Source organism: Boleophthalmus pectinirostris, unplaced genomic scaffold (genome assembly GCF_026225935.1).
Source record: "Boleophthalmus pectinirostris isolate CB_2022bp ecotype Guang Dong unplaced genomic scaffold, ASM2622593v1 HiC_scaffold_6, whole genome shotgun sequence".
NCBI lineage: Eukaryota > Metazoa > Chordata > Actinopteri > Gobiiformes > Gobiidae > Boleophthalmus > Boleophthalmus pectinirostris.
In genome coordinates this window covers 14473997-14495815 of record NW_026571447.1, presented here as the reverse complement: position 1 = coordinate 14495815, position 21819 = coordinate 14473997, and the positions used below count along the sequence as shown (strand labels likewise).

At 41.3% G+C, this 21819-nt stretch overlaps 1 protein-coding gene across 1 annotated transcript; it reads left to right on the top strand.

The window, feature by feature from the left end:
• The first annotated feature begins 9112 nt into the window (after positions 1 to 9112).
• On the top strand, positions 9113 to 20479 carry LOC110174288 (cytochrome P450 4B1). The gene is made up of 12 exons (XM_020940364.2): positions 9113 to 9320; positions 10628 to 10772; positions 11404 to 11448; positions 11529 to 11656; positions 15188 to 15312; positions 15378 to 15532; positions 15609 to 15715; positions 16745 to 16935; positions 17014 to 17147; positions 17474 to 17538; positions 18049 to 18131; positions 19767 to 20479. The coding sequence occupies exons 1-12, from the start codon at positions 9129 to 9131 to the stop codon at positions 19942 to 19944; spliced, it is 1548 nt and encodes a 515-aa protein (XP_020796023.1). The 5' UTR covers positions 9113 to 9128; the 3' UTR covers positions 19945 to 20479.
• The last annotated feature ends 1340 nt before the right edge of the window (positions 20480 to 21819 follow it).

Here is a 21819-nt window from a genome sequence, read left to right as displayed (position 1 = left end):
CATCCACGGGCTGCTCGTAGAGTCACTGGATAATGAGCCCAAAAATGCGATCTCATCAGATGATGAATCCTCTGTTACTAAAGCCACATTTACCTCATGCATTTTCTTGGACTTGCACACCCTAGCAAAAAGTCCTTTCTTTTTGCAGCTATTGCATGTGGCATCTTTTGCTGGACATTGCTGAAATGCGTGTCCTTTAATGTCACCGCACCTTGAGCAGGGTTTGGCTTTTTTAAACGTCTGTTTGGGCTGCCATTTATGTGGTTTGATTCCGACGCCCCCTTGTGGCCTTGAGTGCACACGGTTGAGTTGAGCGTTAACAACTTCTCCTTTGAAGTTAGTTTTTAACATCTCCTGTTGTTTCTTTACCAGTTCACTTTGTTTTACTTTGGTTACTGCTTTTTCGAGTGTCAGTTCTGGATCCATTTGCAACTGTTCTGATAAACGTGTGTCTCTGAGTCCGACCACAAGCCTTTCTCTGACCATCTCATCATGTAGTAAACCGTATCCACAGTGCTTAGCTAAACAATGCAGCGCAGTGATAAAGCTGTCGGCCGACTCGCCCATCCCTTGCTGCCGCTGATTAAACTTAGCTCTTTCAAAAATTACATTTCTGCAAGCTACAAAGTGAGCCTCGAGCTTTTGTTCGACTGTCTCGTACTCACTTGCTTGTTCTGGACTGAGATGTAGGGAGACTAAAATATCCTCGGCTTCTTCCCCCATACTGTAAATCAGTGCTTTTACTTGATTTTCATCGGCTTGTGTCTCTAGACCTGACGCGATCCGGAATCTGTCAAAGCGTTTTATCATCCACTTGGTCCAATCTTCTGCTTTGAATGAAAACTTTTCCAGCGGCTTTACCTGATACTGTGCCATCTTGAATGCTTTTTTTTTTTTTTTTTTTTACAGGGCGATGAGTTGCTAATTACCGTTAGCTCCCGCCAACCGTTGAGTTGCAAGCCGCCGCGTTATTTATTTTTTTCTTTTACTATTCGCATCTTCTCCGTCGGCAAATCCCGCTCGTATTTTAGACTCTTCTCCACAAAGAGTAAATCATTAGCAGCACTTCTGACACCATGTTCTAGATTTAAGGGTTCATAATAAAGACGAGACAGACCGTGTTCCAGTCAAGACGGAACCATATTCTATATCTTTATTGTCCTCCCCTAGGAACATATAACACACAACATAAGTTCCTACCCACATATTACTACACAGGGCGTTCAAATGCACCTTGTAAAAACAGCAATGTTCAGAATTTAAAACAATAACACCATAAAAACAATAAGGGGTGTCAGTGAACCCCAAAACAATTAATTTTTACATTAATTCACAACAATCATGTATAACTATTTCCTGTGCGCTGAGTACGCAAGAATATGAAAATACGCGTCCGAGAGATCGATTGTGGTGAACCAATCCTCTTTGCGTATTGAGTGACAGAGCACTTTTTGGGTCAGCATCCTGAACTTGAATCTCCGTAAATGTTTCTTTATAACACGGAGGTCGAGTATGGGCCGTAGGGAGTCGGGACATTGTCCCTTTCTTCGGGACCAGGAAATAGCGAGAGTAAAAACCTCGCTGACAGTCATTGTTTGTTTAAGAGCGATGTGATCTCGTCCTCTAGGACACGAGCTGCATCTCCTCTGGCCACTGAGACCAACACCTCGTTGAAAGTGGGTATCCCCGAAAAATAATGGATAGAATCCACGGATGCACTACGCATGCGCGCCACTGCTCCACCTGAGAAGCGAGTGGCCCCATGAAAATCCCCGGAAGCGTTACTCCCCTGCCAGGACTAATGACGTCCGCCTGAGAAAGAGCGTGAGCTCCCTCTTGTGGCGAAGGCCGAGGAAAAGTTAAACTGAATTGGGTTATTTTTTGTGAAAGACAGCTCGCCCTTAGCGCGTGGCCTGGATGCGAGTGTGAAAGCTTTATTTTCTTTTAAAGAAAGCTTTGTGACTTTGTGACCCCTGACTCTGCAACATGCAAGGGGAAAAAGAAGTAACTGGAGTAATAAGTAATTCCCTCTGGTAACCGGACAATAAAGTCACAGTATTGATCACACACAGTCTGTGCTGCACATTTGTACATGCGCTGAAAGATGTGAGAGGTTGTGAGCCTCTCCATTTTACTTTTACAAGCTGAGATGGCACTGTGATTAGGATGCAGGTGGTAGGCCATTGAGGACTCCACTGCTGGGGGGTCATCCCATGTATCTCCAGTTCAGAGTAGCCCTGAACTGGAAGCTTGCTCTTAAAGGTTGTATGGAGGATTTTTTTTTTGTTTTTTTTGTTTCAAGTTGTCAATGATAGCATTATAGAGGTGCAGTAGCCTTGTAATTATGATGACCAAAAAAAAGAGAATAAAAATTCATCAACTCTGGACGTGGTGGGGCCAGCTAAACATTTGCCAATAGATAACGACATTGCCTCGTTATCTGTTAGCTGACAGGCTATCAATCAAACTCCCTACGTTTCTAGCGTAACTGACCTGCCTGCGCGCCGCCGGTACGTGGTTTACGTACGCCTGTCACGCAGTCAGTCCACAGACGCAAGACGCACAGACGCTGTTTACTCCACCAACGCAACAGTTCTTAGCGGCTTTTTTTGACCTATATCTTCCTCGCAGTTAGCACAAAGTTTGTTGCAATGGCAGACAAGAATCCAGGAGCAGTTAGCCGCAAAAGAAAGTCCGTTTTTGAGGTCGCTGAAAGAAGAAGACAAGGGGAAAAGCAGCGAAGCCAAACTAAGGTGATTCTTGTAGATTCATTCCAGCGATGGCGCGACTGAAGCAGACGCAGGGTCTAAAGACTGACGCATTGGTCGCCAAATTACTCCTGGACAGGTAACTTCTGCTTATTATGAAAACGTACTTTATTTCCAAGAGCTAGTCAAACGTTTTTTCAGGACACGAAAGCGATATCCTATGTCTGAAAACGTAATTTTCAAGGCAAAGAAAGAGTCCGCTTGCTGCTGCGTGTTGTAGCTAGTTCATTCGCACTGAATCTCCGCGCAACCTTCTCTGCTCCCCTTTCCTACTCCTGTCCCCGCTGCCCGTTCCGCTCTTCCCCCTTCTCCTCACTTCTACGGGCACGGAATCTCCGCGCACCGCTCCCCTCTCCTCTCTCCTCTCTCCTCTCTCCCTGCTCCGCTCTTCTCCCTGCTCCTCACTTCTCCGCGAACGAAATGTCTTGCCTAACCAACACTGTAGTTAGTTGTTTACAAGTCATGTGCAGCTCACCGGCTGTAAACAAACCTGTTTCTGGCGTAAAGAGGAGGCGGGAGAAGGCGTTTCTACGTAGGGAGCTGTAGGGGAGGGGGGGTGGTTTCACGCATGCGCAACATTTGAAAAAGGACAAACAGTCGCTGGATTTCTCGTTCCTTGGAAAATCCTCTATACAACCTTTAAGCGGGTTAGCCCAGAAGCGCCTCATCTCCTTCATACATGCACATAGAGCAGGTAGGAGCTATTTGGGAGGCAGCTGGGCTGATGGGAGCCGCTTATCATCATACAGGTCCCTCTCCCCACCATCTGTGTCCAGAGCTGCAGGCCAGGGCACATTAAGCCTGGCAGCAGCACATTTGCACACTTCATACAGGTTGCTATTGTTGGCGTGTTCCAATTGTAGAAAAATAAAGACTGGAATCGATCGATTTAAATCACAAAAATTTATTCCCTATCCAATACAATTCTAATACAGAGCTCTGGGTCAAACCACTGTCCCTGATTGCCTATTTTACACAGGACTTATTTCAGGCAGTCTGAACACCTGCATCTGTCCCTTAACCCAGTATATATACATTCACAGAAATATGCAAATGATATGTTGGTCAGGTTCATGCCTTGGATCCTCCCTGAAGCCTCTCCGTTTATGGGAATGACCGGATCTATTTAGGTTTGGAGCCAGCCAGGATGTCCCCTTGTCAGCTGCTCTGTACAGAATTTCCTTAAAAAGACACAACCTACACAGCAGTTTCTTTAAACACATATATCAGATTTCAGTAGTTAAGCATTAATTGTGTGACAACATTTAAACAAATATATAATTTCTGTATTTAATAATTGCATGTGGTATACTCACAACACTTTATTGTTACGACCTTCACTATCCACAGGTGAGGTAGCACCGGACACACTGGGGGCTTGGGACTGGGCCGATGGAAATGTGGAAATGTGTCTTCCATATCCACAACCTCAAGGAAGTCAGCGTCAGCAGCAGTGTCATCGCCCTCTGCGTCCTCATTGCCTGGGTCCATGTCAAGGAGGTCCTCAAACAATGGAGGCATATCAGTGGCATTATCAGCCAAGATGTCTGCCCAGCTCATAGTAGCTTGTGTGGCCTGGGTGGTGGCTGTGGATTTAGGGGTGGCCTCCATCAGGCATGGGTCCTGGGAGTTAGCCACCGCCATTCTGAGTCTCCTCTCCAATATTTTCTCTGGCATCGATGCACAATTGGAGCTGGACTGGCAGTCCGCCAGTGCCATCTGAGCGTGTTTTGCCCCCATGCAAGCTATGAACATCGGATGAGGGTCCTTGCCCGATATGGCGGGCCGCATGACTTGGGGCATTGGCGGGATGAAGCCTCCTTGGACTTCAGATCCGACCCCAGAGGGTGGATGTCGACATAGTGCCTGACACAGAGAGAATAAACAGAATAAATGCAGTGCTAGTCAAGCCGCAATTTGCGACATGACTGTGGAAACCAGAACTTGGCGTTTAAGCCCGGCTCTGGAGGAGTCTGCTTGCCGTGACGCGTTAGCAGAACCACACACTGCTGCAGAACCGGTCAACAAACAAATTAAACTTTTCAGAGCTTTCTACCTTCTAAGAGTGATGTGTGGGCCTTGTATATGTTGCCGAAGTGTTTTTAGATTGATTTGGCGGGTTTTTTTTGGGTTTTTTTTTTTTTACAAATTGCAGCGTATTTCTGCCATCCTCCCACATGACAACGAACTAAAGCCTGCTACAACAATGACGCAGCCAGCTACACCTATGACGCGTTTGATGTAGCAGAAAGCGATTAGCACCCGCCCCCCTCCACCGCCTCCGCCTCGCCTCCACCCATGGATCTATTGAAATAACTGGATACAGTATTGCTAGTTTGTAGCTGCCTCCAGTTGACGTAGTGGTCACTCACTGGAACTTCAGCAGAAAAAGTCCCATGGGCCGAGACAAGATTTTTCTCTTAGAGCGCAATGTAATCACAAACTGCTCGTGTTTGTCTGACAGATCACCTACAGCTTTCAAAAATTAGTTGGCAATTTTTTACCTATTTTTGGATCATAAATTTTTTCTCAGCTCAAAATCATTCACTTGTCTTAAAAAACACTTTAAATTCGTTAGCTTCGGCTCCACTCTGCTCCACTTCTCCACACCGCTTCTCTCGCTCTGATTGGTCAAAGCGATCACGTGATACACGAGCCCGCGCTCCGTTCGTGCGGTCATCTGCATTCGGTGTGCCCGTGGGAGAAAAGAGCACTACTGCGCATGCTCAGTCGGCCCACAGCCACCGGAAATACCTAGCCGGGCTAGGCTAATCTGGGATCATGCACCATTTAGCTCGGCCCATTGACTTGAATGGGCGGCCATTTTGGAACCTGGGGGGCTTGCCTCCACCCCGCTTCCACCCATTGATACACCGGCAACTAAAATTTTGGCCCTTCATGCAAAATATTGTAATGTTCTGTAGGGGGCGCTATCGGTCATTGGCAAACATAAGACGGGCCTTGACATGTGCTGGTTTAAGCAGGGGAACCTTACATGCCATGCATGATTTCAAACCATGACTTAGTGTATTATTAACAGTAACCTTGGAAGCGTTGGTCTCAGCTCTTTTCAGGTCACTGACCAGCTCCTCCCGTGTAGTTCTGGGCTGATTCCTCACCTTTCTTAGGATCATTGAGACCCCACGAGGTGAGATCTTGCATGTAGCCCCAGTCCGAGGGAGATTGACAGTTATGTTTAGCTTCTTCCGTTTTCTAATGATTGCTCCAACAGTGGACCTTTTTTCACCTAGCTGCTTGGCAATTTCCCCGAAGCCCTTTCCAGCCTTGTGGAGGTGTACAATTTTGTCTTTGGTGTCTTTGGACAGCTCTTTGCTCTTGGCCATGGTAGTAGTTAAAGCCCGACCGATATGGATTTTGTTGTGGCCGATATGAAACCGATATAATGGGAGTTGGAGCTGCCGATAGCCGATATAATCACCGATATATTTAGTGATGTAAAAATTCACATTCTTGAATTGTTTAAAAAACTTAGGTTTGGTTCTAGTGGATTCTAAATTGGGTTTATTTAGGCAACATTTATTGTTATTCTGACTCTTTACGTCATATTTACAGACAGTAGATTGGCCTAATGGCATTTTTGCATCACATTCTAGCTACTACTGATGGATATTCCAGTTTTTTTTTTTGGAGAACCCGCTCTTTTGGCTTGGCTCACTAAAGCAGCTGGCTCTTTCGGCTCCCAAGCGACTCTTGAGATTGTTTTGCTGCAAACAGGACTAAACCAAAACTGAACCAGGACTGAAAAAGGAGTAAACCGGGACTAAAACAGATTTAAAGCATGTGTAAAACAGGACTAAACCAGAACTGAACCAGGACTGAGTGTCGGGACTCGGTCTCTCCCTCACTCGAGCCCAAGATTAGTCCTGGTTTATTCATTTTATGCTGAACTGCAGCCAAATATGCACTTTTTTTTTTTTTTATCCTATGCACACGCAGATTTCTGAAAGTTTCGTTTTCAGCTGCTGCTGCTGTCAAACTACGGGTCTACAAGCGGCTTGAAGAGAAAAAGTGAGAAAAAGAGAAAACACGGCTCCCAATAAGAAACATGCTCCCGTTGTTCGCTTCAAAGAGCCGGCTCTAAGAGCTGCTTCTATCGCGACCGACCCATAACTCCTAAATAGTAAATAAACTACCGCTATTAGCCTTTAGCCCTAAAAACGTGCGCGCCGCAGTAATTAATTATATGCATAAATGTGGATCATTCACACGTTTATTCACAGCTCATTTACATATCAATGCTGGTCCAGTAACAAATATACGGCCAATATAGTCACTTTACAATAGGCCAATAGAAAACAGTCTGTTTATGTGCGGGAGCTACAGCAGCTAATCGCTAATAACAAATAGCGAAAACTAGCTTCAAAGTTGGTGTATTTCCAACACTCACCGCTCACAGGCTCCTCCTCACATCACAAGTCTGCTCTAATAAATGTCCTTTTAATCCAGACTCAAACCGACTGTCCGTAAAAAGAAATAATCTCAGTGTTGCGCACCGCTGAGAACAAAACAAACCAAAACAGCAAAAAACACGAGACACCTTTAGCTGTAGCTGTTTTTCGGGCATCTCCGCGGGCATCTCCGTCGGATCTCTCCCTCTCTCTCTCCGTGCGTCTTCTCACGAGAACTCACGTCACTTTCCAGACTATATTAGAATAGGAAAACCACTTTACCACTTGTACAGTTTTGTAAAATAAAATATTAATATTTCTTATCTCTTTTTAGTTTTAGCAAATATGGTTTTAACCATAACATGAACTATATATTTTAATGAATGAATAATAAAATAAAACGAATTGTCTTTTTAAAAAACATTAATAACTATGAAATATGCTTTTGCAAATGTACTTTTAACACATGGATTTGTTTTTTTTGTTTTTTATCCGGGTTACACATGCAATATATATTTTATAAAAGTTTTCGACACACCTGAATTTTGGGCAGAATTTTTTTTTTTTACGTGTTTAGGGGGTCAAATTAGCGCTCAAAGAGCTGAAGAAAGAAGAAAACGTCACCGTGGGGTGAATCACTTTGGGGTTTGGATACAGCTTGATGTCAGGAGTGTGTTTGGGGGACTACCCAAACACACTTAGCCCATTGACTCAATGTTAGCCAGTACTTGTTAGCAATAACAAACATGTTGCTAGGATACTGCTGTTCATGCAGGGGGCGACCGAGGGATGACAGTTGACAGTGATGAGTGCATGGGCTGAATGCATGGGCATGGACATTACGAAAGCAATAGGCGCTATGGTCTGTAGGGGCCTAATAATTTTAGCAAAAACAACATATCCTTTAACATGGGAATAGTATGTTTTTTGAAAGTTATTGAGATTCCCCACGTCATCGTGGGTTCAGTGGTGAATGACAAGGGCTTACACGATCAGAGGCTGAAGCCCACTGACTCAATGATGAGTCAATGGGCGCAATGATGAGCGCATGGACTTGCGAAAGCTGTTGGCCCTACACCTAATGTTGTGAAAATAATAGACCCTACGCCCTGTAGGGTCTCAGGCCTAATAAACAAATAAATACAAATGTTTGCTTTTTAGCAAGAACAGTACGTTAACATGGGAACAGCATATTATATGTTTTTTGAAAGCTCTCGAGATTCCCCATGTCATCATGGGGTCAACTTACGCGCCACTGTCAGACTTGCATTAGCAATCTGACGGCAATTTCTTAACTTGTGGGTACAAGTTGGCTAACAATTTAGTTAAAATGTGAGACCGACATAGTTAAAATGTGGGAATGAAATTGCTAATACATGCGACCAAGTTAGCTAAAAGATGGGACGAGTTAGCTAAAACGTGAGAACGAATTACATATTGTGGGAACGAAATAGTAGGCTAATTTGAGACCACGATTTATATTTATTTACTTTTTTTTTTTTTGCGCAAGTCATTAGGCGGGCTCTGTACTTTAAGTGATGGTTTGAGTCTCGATTCTATTATTTCAGTGTGACTTCTACGTGCATAAGGTAGAACAGCTTGTTGTCCGCGTACCGGTGTGGTGACACCTGCTTGTGTTCTAAGAGAACACACTGAATGGAGAAGCATGAAGCAGGATGGAGAAGCAGGTGGACTCGCCAAAGGTACGCTACATACACCTCAAAAGAGCCACATGAGCCGAAGTGTCGTTGGCGTACTATTAGATCAAGTTGCACTCCGCCCACGTAAACAACTTTTCCGCGTGCAAAACAAAAAGTCTCTCGCCACCATGACGCCCTGTTCACAAGCCTGCATCGGTGGCGCACGCCCCTCCCCCTAGCCCCACAGGGTGATCAGCAAACCAAACCCAAGATCTATTTACTGCGGAGTAACGAAGTAGTCTACAGTCACAATGGCGGTGCTGTTGGGCTTTTTAAGGGAATTTCAGGTGGAATACAGTTTCTCTCACTTGTTTGCACTGCTATGTTTTGTTGCGATGCTTTTCAAGTTAACTGTCTTGGTTATACGAAGGAGAAATACTTTTAAAAAAATGGAACCATTCCCTGGACCACCGCCACACTGGCTTTTTGGAAACGTCCTTGAGGTAGGCTTCATACCTTTATTATTATTTTAGTCTGCATCACTATGCTTAATGCAATTCTTTACTTTCCTATTAGTGTTGTTCAATATAGGCAACCTATAACACTGATGACCTCCAGGCGACACAAGTAGCTCAAGTAGGTCCGAAATTAAATTTCCAATAAATTTATCTCATAGCTGTTCCGAAAAAATATTCGTAGTCAAATAGTGATTTATCAGATAAATAACAGCTACGTGGTAACGATGACCACAAATACCTATTGTAGGCTTATTTAAAATATGTTTCTGAAACTTTGGAAACTGTAGTTACATGTAGCCTAACATTGCGCACAACCTTGTGTTTTAAACGGCCTTTTTGGACTTAAAACAATGGCCTTATGGATATTAGTTATGTAGCTGCTTAGCCCCTCCGCGTCTACATGCGCTCAGAGAAATCCCTGTGTACATGCGCCGTTAGAGTATCCTGGGTTTTTAGAGTGGTTGCTATGGTAACTGTGGTACAGAAATGGCAGGGAGCTAAACATGTAGCAACTTTGCTCACTTAAGGCTTTTAAAGAGGTTTCTAACAATAAAAAGAAGACATAAATTCAAGTAAGTACATGAGACAGTGGAGCACTGTCAGCTTCAGTAAAAGTCGAATTTAACAGATGAAAAATACAACAGAGCCTCACAGCGTCAATTAAGGTCAAACAACACAGACAGCCACAGAGGGCAGCCTGCGTTTAAAAGGTGTTTGTATTAAACAGTACACTGCTTTATTTCGTTTATAAGTGTAGAATACTATTAGTTAAAAAGTCCTAGTAGGAGTTTGAGTCGTTGTGGGAAAGTGACTGCTCCTGCCGTTTTTGTTACTTCAGTTCACACATGCTCAGTACAGCACCAGTTTTGAGAAATTAGGATACTGCGTTTAAATGCACAGTATCCTGAATACTCTCAAAAAAAAAAAAAAAAAAAAAAAAAAAAAAAGAGTATCCTGGTTTCTCATAACCAGGATACTGGTGAATTCAAGATATTGAAATCAGGATACTTTGTCTACATGGACACACATAATCAGGATCAGACCATAACCAGGATATTCAAGCGCATGTATATGCACTGTTGAGCTGCATGTGGCGCAGTTTAATTGATAGGTGGTGGTCTTTTGACCTGGTTAGAGGGGATGAAGATGCAGAGTGCACACTGGCACTGGTCATTCAGGGCAGCTGTGAAGTTGTTCACAACCAGCACTAAGCGTGATTGAGGGTTGACTAAATAATGCGGGGAACTGAAATGCGACTTGATTTGCATAAATATTGCTCTTCTGTTTTGCAGTTAAAGCAAGATGGCACAAGCCTGGACACAATGCAAGAATGGGGTAAAAATTACCCTTATGCATTCGCAACGTGGTTTGGTCCTTTTGTTTGTCTGCTCAACATTCATCATCCTGATTATGTAAAGACTATTCTAGCATCAACAGGTGAGTCAGGATGACTTATGTTGGAAATGACTTATAAACTAGAGGTCTGCGCAGGACTGAATTTTCAGTCCCACTCTTGCCCGTATCTGCACCGTGCAGTCCCGCTACCACTTGTTCCCGCAAGGAATTGTAATTTTCAGTCCCGCTCCCACCCCCATCTGTGATATTTTGTCCTGCTCCCACCCGCAAGTCCCACAAGATGGGGACGTTCGCATTCTTAGGCTCTATCAAACACGGAGAAGTGGAAAGGAGTTGTCTAAAATGTGTGTGAAATTAGACCACATAGGCTACGCAAATTTAAGCTGCTTAAAATGTTTTTATTAAATATCCAGCACAAATTATGTGTGATAGACATACATTCATCAGTTATATATGTTACTTTACACTCATATTTAATTTGTGGGACTGCAGTCTATCATTCCACCCGCCCATTCCCATGTTGTATAGTCCCACTCCCGCCCGCGCCCACAATGAGCTTTCAAAATGTGTCCTGCACCGCACTGCTTTGTGTTGGGTCCCACGGGTCCCACGAGAAGACCGGCCCGCTTGAGTTCAGGGCTCTATTATAAACCAACATACTGTTACCTTTTATTGCCCAAGCTGTAATAGTTTCTCTTCTCTTTTCACACAGAGCCAAAAGATGATTTAGCTTATAGATTTATTAAAGAATGGATTGGTGAGGCTTTTTTTTACTCCTATTTTCTATAGTATGAAAAGGTGTGTATATAAGGTGTGACATAAAATGGTTCTCTGCAGGAGATGGTTTATTGGTGTCACATGGAGAGAAGTGGTTTCGCCACAGACGACTGCTAACCCCAGGTTTCCATTATGATGTGTTGAAGCCATATGTAAAATCGATGTCCGATTCAGCAAATGTTATGTTGGTATGTTTAATAGTAAAATAAAGCTCTCTTGACATGCTGTAAACCTTTTCAGGTTTTTGCAATTTTGGATTGTTTGAATCTTAATAGTCCAGTTCACTATATACTTTTGTGGGAATTTTTGGGGGATTTGCTAAACTGTATATTTTTGGAAAGTTTATTGTGTGTAGAGTCAGAAAATCAATGTTTGCATTTGCCCAGATGTCTATATGGTGGTCATATTGATTTTTTTTTTTAAATGGCCACCAAAAAACTCTTTTTGAAATATCTCAGCCTCTGAAATGTTGATTTTAACTGCTAAACCCACATTTTCAGGGTCAGGGAATCAAATGGTGCTCGTTACAAAGCTATAAGACTTACCCACATTAACCCTTAGATGCATAAGTGGGTAAAAAATGACCTGGTTTGGTTGTTTTCTTGCAATTTCATTATAATATTCACGTGTAATACTCCATGTTCTTCCAAAAAAATTTCATTTTTTTTTTATCCTGTTGAAATATTTCAACAATATGGGGTAAAACAAACTATAAACATCGCATGCAGTTGGTCAGATAACTCAAAGAGTTTAAAAGTAGCTAACATAAAATTTGGATGTTGAATGTCAACATACACATTTAGACCACAATATGATTACGCAACCTTAGACATTTTCAAATACATCAAATAGACATTTTCTATACGTCATCATTATCATCATCACTTTCATACAACTATAGACCATATATATGAGTGGACAGAGTTAACGCTCTAGCTGCCGGGTGCCGAATAGGAAGTTCTCCAGGAGGCTCTTTTGGCTCTTTCTCACTTGTGGCTCCTCTCTCTGTATCTGCTGCTGTGAGCCTCGCCATTTTGGTCTTAAAATGTTTGTATTAACCCTCTCTACATGATCCTGATTTTTTTCTCTATTTTGTCCGTAAAAACAATCCTATTCATAATATAGAGTGTAGCTCCAGATTCGCTCCTGTAACCTTGAGCATCACAAGCCTCATTTGTGTGGCACTGAACGCTATGGGTCACACTCGCTTAGTCCACTTCTTTTATACAGTCTATGCATACAACATAGCTTGGGAATCATCATCATTCTGGCACTGGCTGCTGCACTGTCACATGTAGGTACAGGCTAAATCTTTAGTATTTGGTGTGCAGTTCTGTAGTTGCCTTTGTACTTGGCAGTGGTGAACCGTGGACCTGGATCCTGGGTCTTCACTAGGACCAATTTGCTGCTATCATGACTTCATTTATATAGAGAAAACTAAATGAAGCTAATCACACATGCACTTACTTCATATATTTGTTTAATAAACATTAGCTGCTGTTGAACAAGAAGATCCAGTCCACACAGAGGGGGTCTCCCACAGGGAACAATAGCAAACGTTGAGGACAATTACAAGTACCTTGGTATCCCACAAGAAAATGGTAACCTTGAAGAGGCAACAAGGAAAGTGGCTATGGCCAAATACCTGCAACGAGTGAGGCAAGTCCTAAGAAGCAGCTCAATGGCAAGAACAAGGTGCAGGCAATAAACAGCTCCGCCCTGCCAGTGATCAGATACCCAGCAGGAATCATAAGCTGGCCAAAGGAGGACAGAAGAAGAAGGCAGACCATAGATATTAAGACACGAAAGCTCCTGACCATGCATGGAGGGTTCCATCTCAAATCCAGTACCCTGAGACTGTACGCAGGCCGGAAGGAAGGAGGCCGAGAACTAGTGAGTGTGGGAACCACTGTCCAGGAGGAAACATCCAAGCTCCATGAGTACATCAAGGACAAGGCCCCGACAGATGACATGCTCAGAGAATGTCTCAGACAGTGGTGTCCAGAGGAAGAGGCGCTGGAGGAACCATCAGGACAGGACAAGCCCCTACACAGGGCATACCACTGGAACATAACTGAAGTGGCTGATGTCAAGAAATCACCCCAATGGCTTGAGAGGGCTGGTTTGAAGGACAGCACAGACGCACTCATCCTGGCTGCTCAAGAGCAAATCCTGAGCACTCGAACAACAGAGGCCCAGATCTACCACACCAGACAAGACCCACGGTGTAGACTGTGCAAAGAGGCTCCTGAGACAGTCCAGCACATAACTGCAGGGTGTAAGATGCTGGCAGGGAAAGCATACATGGAGCGACATAACCAAGTGGCAGGCATAGTGTACAGAAAATCTGTATCTAACATCTGTGAGTATGGGCTGGAGACCCCAGGATCAACGTGGGAAACACCTCCAAAGGTTGTGGAAAACAACCGAGCCAAGATCTTGTGAGACTTCCAGACACAGACTGACAGGATGGTGATGGAGAACCAACCAGACATAGTGGTGGTGGATAAGAAACAGAGCAGAGCCGTGGTGGTGGACATCGCAATACCAAGCGATGGTAATATCAGGAAAAAAGGAACATGAGAAACTAGAAACTAGAAAAATACCAGGGGCTCAAGGAGGAGCTGGAGAAAGCCTGGAAAGTGAAGGCATCAGTGGTGCCTGTGGTATTTGGAGCACTCTGGGCTGTAACCCCCAAACTGGAAGAGTGGCTACAGCAGGTACCAGGAAAAACAACAAAAATCTCAGTCCAGAAAAGTGCAGTACTAGGAACTGCAAAGATATTGCGCAGAACTCTCAGGCTCCCAGGCCTCTGGTAGAGGACCCGAGCTGGATGAGGGTGAGAGAGACCTACCACCGTGGAAGGTGAAAAACAAATTTTTTTAATGTCTAAAAATTAATACTAGTGTAGTGTTTTTTAACCACTGAATAAATCAGAAGTCTGAGGAGCCAAAGTGATATATGACACATACTATACAGTAATATTAGCTGGTTAGCTGTAGTTGTTTATGTTTAAATATGTTCTTAAAATATATTACATATCTTCTCAGTTTAAATGCTCTGTAAATGCTCTTAAGGGATCACACTTTTCTGATATAGCAAGTCTGAGGAAGAGCTATTGGCTCAAAACATCACTGTAACAGGAACTACTTTATGTGTGTATCATTCTCACCACCCATTCTAGAAAGCCTGCAATGTGTGTCTTTGTAATCATTAACACACTAAATAATAAATGTTTTAGTGAGTGGTGTAAAAAACCTGTATTTTTTAAAGAACAGCTGGAGCAGGAAATGTTAACTTTTCATTACAAACATATTGCAATAGAACAACCACACTGGGTTATTATTATCTACTCATGTGTTCAAGGATTAATATGGGAATATGTAACTAGCACCATTGGATTTCTTGACCCTTACAACGGGTTTAGCAGTAAAATCAACATTTCAGTTTATTCAGAAATCGAGATACTATATTTTTTACATTTACAGCAGCCATTTTTTAAACTTCAGTATGGCTACCATAGACATCTGGGCAATGCAAACATTGATTTTTTGACTCCTTATACTATAACCTTTCCAAAAATGTATAGTTAGCAAATCCCCAGAAAGTTCCCACTAAGGTTAAAATGTGAATATAAGGAACCGGTCTATAAGCTAATGACTAGTAGTCAATGATACATTTTTATGACATTCTTGCATTGCTTATATCTTTGTTTACAGGACAAATGGGAAAAATATTCCAAAACTGGTGAGACTTTTGAGTTATTTGATCATGTCAGCCTTATGACTCTGGATAGTATTTTAAAGTGTGCCTTCAGTCATCATAGCAACTGTCAGACTGAGGGGTGGGTACGAGCACAATGGCTTTCAGTTCTTTCAATCTTGTGTATTTATCATTTTTCTTTTACAGGGGAACACAAGCATACATCAGATCTGTATATGAGCTGAGTTACTTAATAAATCTGCGCTTCAGAACCTTTCCCTATCACAATGACTTTATTTTCTACTTCAGCCCACACGGGTTCCGGTTAAGAAAAGCCTGCAGAGTGGCACATCACCACACAGGTAAACCCCACATTACAGTTTTATTACATAAAATATAATGGAAGCATGTTCTGATTTGTGGATCTGTTAATGACAGCTGAGGTTATAAAAAAAAGAAAAGAAGAGCTCAAAGAAGAAAAGGAGCTGGATCGCATACAAGCCAAGAGAAACTTAGACTTTTTGGACATTCTTCTTTGTGCTCGAGTAAGTGCCAAATTCACAGTTGCCAACTCACAGTTGTTGAATGATCTACTTAGTAGGCAAGGCAAGTTTATTTGTATAGCACAATGCATACACAAAGTTATTCAAAGTGCTTTACAGAACAAGAAAGATTAAAATCACAATACAAACTAATCAAAACATAAATGATCATAAAATTAATATCAAAAGAGAAGAGTGTGGGATAAAAAACCTTTCAGTCATTTGCTGCTAAATAGAACTGCTTTGAGCCTGGATTTAATCATAGTCAGAGTAGAGGCCTGTCTCACATCTTCAGGAAGACTGTTTCAGGTTTTAGCTGCTTAAAATTGAAATGCTGACTCCCCATGTTTTTTTGTTTTTGTTTTGTTTTTCTAATTAAACAACAAACTTTTTTTTTTTTATTATTATTATTATTAATTATCTTCTTTTTTACTATAAATTATGATTTTTCTTTGTTTTAAGGATTACCTGTATTTCCATCATTAACTATTTTTTGGGCACTATTAAATCCTTATAATTAAGGAATTTTTCATTTCTGACTTTTTTTCATTGTATGTATTCATATTTTATATGAAAATATTAATATGAATACATCTAATTGGTTTTAGTCATAAAAGTTATAAGTCTCCCCTGACTCCTCTCCCTCTGGTCTAGTCCTGACTCTCGGCACTGGCAGGGGGCCACTCCCTGAGCTCCTCAGAATGTGACATAGTTCATATGACACTAACATGTCAGTGATGTAGTGTAGCATTTCATATTTTGATTATTTGCTTTTATCTTGCCATATGTCACCTCAGATAGAAGTAGAAATTATGGATAATAATGCATAAATTATGAAACCAGCATTCTATAGTGTGTTTACAAAAACATAGGCAAAACTAAGTAACATGCATTTGAACCTTAGATAGACTTTTGTGTATGCGCGGGCAAACAAGTTATACAGTTGAAAACAATGGACTGATTAGCTGTTAGTTATTATTTTATGTTATGTATTATCTATCTGCAACTCTCTTTATTTGGGTCTTTTGAAAGGATGAAAACAATCGGGGTCTGTCCGATGAATCCATTCGTGCGGAAGTAGACACTTTCATGTTTGAGGGCCATGACACCACAGCGAGTGGCATCTCCTTCATCCTCTACTGTTTGGCTTGTCACCCAGAGCACCAGCAGATGTGCAGGGAGGAGATCTGTCAAGCCCTGGGAGACAAAAACACCATGGAGTGGTTGGTTTAAACATATTACAAACACACAAAACTAACTGATCTGGAGTTGTGGTAGTGATTAAAATTATGTTTCTTTAGGGAGACCTTAAGTAAAATTCCATATACCACAATGTGCATTAAGGAGTGTCTTCGTCTATATCCACCGGTACCAGGAACAGCTCGGCACATAACAAAACCCATGACATTTTTTGATGGAAGGACTATTCCTGCAGGTATGATACAACACTCGAATGTGAATGAAAAACAAATATGTACTGTATTTCTCTATATATTTTTAATTCAATGGTGTAGTCACAATAAACACAAATGATGCAGTTGGCATTTCAGTTAGTAAAAAAGTATGAATGTGGTATGCATGAGTGTTGGTGATGGTTGGAGAGGCCAATGATGCAGATTGGCAGCCTCGTTTTCATATTAATGATAATACTAAATATGATATTTACAGGTGAACATAATGCAGTTTCTATTTTTCACTTTTCCTACAAAAATGCGATACTATGGCACAGTGAAATATTGAAGTTGATTTTTCTATTCACAGGAAGCATTGTTGGAACTAGTATTTATGGGATTCACCGAAATCCAGATGTCTGGGAGAATCCTGATGTAAGTATAATAATTTATACAGAACTGGAAACAGATTTGTAAGTATTAGTGGTCCTGTGTATCCTATTCTCTAGCTTTCCTACACTTAAACAATACTCAACCAAGTCTGTTTAGCTTTATGATAATCTGTATCACAGCAAGCCTGATAATTCAATACTAATGTCAACTGAGATGGTTTACATAGGTTTCTCTCTGTAGTCTGCATGCTCTTCTCATAGCACTGTGGGTCATCTTCCTTTCAAACTGTGTATGTAAAGGAATTCAAAATTATACAGTGAAAAGTGAATGGATGTTAGCCCATATACTGGTGTTACTGTTGAGAATAGCTTGACCCAGTCCAAGATTTAGTCTCTCCCAAGACCCACAACGCCCCCTAATGAGAATTTGCACAAGAAAAATTGATAAATTAATTACACATCTAATCTGACTGCTATGAACTGTTCCACTCATTTTGCTTTGAGAATTGTAAAATGAAATAATGAATTTCTTTCTTCACTGTGCTTTGAATAGGTTTTTGATCCACTACGCTTCCTCCCAGAAAATATATCTTCTAGGTCATCTCATGCATTTGTACCATTCTCTGCAGGTCCAAGGTACGTCTTATGTAAACAGGCTCTAGTGCAGTGTTTCTCAACCTTTTTTGAGCCACGGCACGTTTTTTACATTGGAAAAATCTTGCGGCACACCACTAACCAAAATGTTACAAATGACACTATATAGTATATTTAATTACAATATAATTTCTACATTAATTTCTACTTACTCAGTGTGAGACCTGCGCCTGTTTAGATGAACACAAAGCTGATATCCTGGCAGGAATAGAAGAAAGACACACATGAAGCTCTTCATCAACAGCTCTCAGTCTCTCTCTGTTTTTAGTTTCTATAGCAGTTAAGCTTGAAAAGCTCTTCTTCTGGGTCAGAATCTTGTCCAGGGCCCATTTCGGAGTTTGCATTCGTCCATTTTAAAAAACCTTTCCATGACTGTCACCATGCACATGCGTTACTAATTCTTTTAAAGCAGGGGTGCTCACACTTTTTCAGCATGTGATCTACTTACCAAATGACCAAGTCATAAAGATCTACCTAATACAAAACCAAGCAAACTGCACTGAAACACTCTGTGCCCCTTTTTTGGACCCTCACCCACAGTTTGAGAACCCCTTCTTTAAGAGAACTTCCTCTGGCACTTTACACAAAACTGTGAAAAAAGTGAAGGAAGATTTTTAAACCTGTTTTTTAAAGTTCCAAACTGGAGTTTCATTCTTTTCTGGTTTTGCAGTGATATTTACCAGCCTCTGCACGTTTACCAAACCAAACGCACATCGTGACAAACACAGATGCATTTGTGCACTTTTGTTAGACAAACTTCAGCCAAATGTGGCAGTAGGTCTGTTCTGTAGATCTGCTCTATGCTGTAGACCTGCTTTGTGCCAACACTGTAACACAAATTTAGACTGGTTTTTGGTCTTGCTCTTCTAATCAGCCGCACTGTGGAAGGGGCCTGTTTTCGCTGTACGCAGGAAGGTGAGGGCGTGAAAAGGCGAGGGGCGGCGTGCTGACGTGAGGCAGATGGACAGGTAGGATGTTTAGGAAGTTGAACCTGCCCTGTGATGCACGCTGGTACACGAGGGCACACGCTGTTGCAGACGAGCCGTGCACAGGGAGCGTGTGTGTTTGTGATATGCCGTAGACTCCGCGGGCTGGCACACCTGTACAAGTTTATTGCCAACAGCAGCGGCCTTAATGAAATATGATGGCACTTGTTGAGTGTCAGACCTTGAGTGAGAGACAAGACCGAGTCCAAACGCGAGTCCGAGACGAGACACGGCGATCTACCCACACGACCTTGGCGATCGACTGGTAGATCGTTATCGACATATTGAGCACCCCTGATTTAAAGCAACGAGGCAATTAGCTGCCTGTCGCCACCCGGACGAATATTACATCACTCTGCCAGTCATTATATACTACACTGTACTACAGCACGGACACTCGACAATGACATAATATTTGCAGGTAATAAGTAATATTTTTTTATTTTTTAAAAAGTGATACTGGATAATTTCTCACGGCACACCTGACGATCTCTCACGGCACACTAGTGTGCCGCGGCACCGTGGTTGAGAATCACTGCTCTAGTGCACTGGACTGGAAAACTATAAAAGAATTAAGTTACATATTAAAAGTCTTTTTTATATTGTCCATAATGTTTATTTGTCTCAACAGGAATTGCATTGGTCAAAACTTTGCCATGAATGAGATGAAAGTAGTGATTGCACTGACGCTGCAGAGATACAAACTGATTGAGGACCCGAAATTTAAACCCAAACTCATCCCAAGATTAGTGTTGCGCTCACTCAACGGAATCAATATCAAAATCAAACCAGTCGAGCCACTTGTGTGAACTGGTTTAATAATATAATATAATAATATATAATATAAGGTGCACTATGTAACTTATAAACTGGAGGGTCAGCTAATTGCTTGTCTCTATGGAGATGTTGTTTTTTTGGATGAAATGTTCCACAGTATGGCATTGGACTTTTCTGCCTTGCATGTATTCAGTTACAGGTGTTTCATGGCTCAAAAATATCTTGAAAAACATGAATTCTTACTTTGAGCAGACTCGTTTCACCGTAGATCTGACCAGTAACTTGTTTCGATTATGATGACCAACTTTGTTTCCATAGTGTAGTTAAAAGCAAAGCAACTACATCTCTATGGAGCTGTAATTCCAGTCACGTGACAGACCCTCCACCAGAAAAGTTACAGAATGCACCTTTAACTGGATATATCTCTAGCAATTATCCTGATTATGTAAATTTAAACTGATTACCACATATTGTAAAAGGTGTATGGTTAATAGTGCAACAACTGTGATTTTGTGATTCAAAGACAGGAAATATATACATTCTATAATAAAAAATACATCATCATTATTTGGTAGCAGCTTTCTACACCATTTCCATTTTATGTCAACTTTCACTTTTTTCCCTCAATTATGATAGTGAAAATGGGTTATTACTGATTACTGATTTTTTATTGGTGGATCTGGTGGTGGTCCCTATATTATACCCATTGGTGGAATGTAATAAAGTGAAAGTAGTAAAATGCTGTGCCTACATTTTACCATGAATACATTTTACTTTTACTTCACTACATATGAGCACAGGTATCTGTATGTTCTACTCCACTACATGTTTGAAAAGTACATTAGTAAAGTAAATTTTAAAAAATTGTAAAGTAATTTTTGAAAAGTAAAAGTATTTTTTTGTGTGTTGGAGACCTGCTGAAAATACTGAGGGTTTTATTTATTAACATGTCCATTTCTACTGACCAAAGTTCAGCACATTTTTTTTTTTTTTAATCAGTCATTTTGAAGCCTTTTAAAACCTCAAAATCTGTATGAAATACTTTTACTTTTTCTCTTTAAGATCATTTTTAAACTTTACCTAAGTAGATTTTTAATGTGATACTTAGTATTTTCTTTGTTCCAGTATCTACTTTTATTTAAGTAAAAAAATTTAGTACCTCTTCCACCTGTAATTATACCCATTCCAGGTCTCTTCATTTGCTTCCTCAAACATCTGTATCTGACTGTTGAATGTCAGATACACAAGTTGAATTGTCATAAAATGAAAAGGTGTTTCACAGAAAGTAAAGTTCAGTGTTCCAGTATATAATTAAGTCACACCGCTGCAATTTTGTCTATCCAGCATGTACATCCATGAAATAGTGGACAGGAGCAATAATAGTGCAACTCAGCATTCTTTGGGGTTCTATCTCTCCACTAGTTTACACTGATCTGTGTTTTTGCTGTGCTCTGTGACTTTAGGGTCCTGTATTGCGCAAAATTGACTATTGTGAGCTTTAAGACATGTTAGAATGCTGTTATCTCTTCAAAAACATACAGTACTTGCAGTTGCGCTTTTCTTTCACTTACACATGGCGATATAACCCTTTACTAGTCTTTTAGTCTGCATCTGCATTAGTTTGCCTCTCAAAATGCTCTGTTCCACCTTGTGATGTCACGTAGTGGTATGTAGTTTAAAAACACATCATGTTGTGGTGTTTTAAAGTGGTATTTTTAGTTTTACAGAAGAACGCATGCAGGGTTTATAGTCCAAGGGCCAGACAAAATTTTGGTATCACTCTAGTGGCAAGGGCTATCAGTGAGCACATAGTTTGTGCACTTCAAAGGCTGATAACTGTTAGGCTTTTCTGAGTTTCAGGTGATACAGGTATACCAAAATGAAAAGCTTAGATGTGGAAGTTTTTC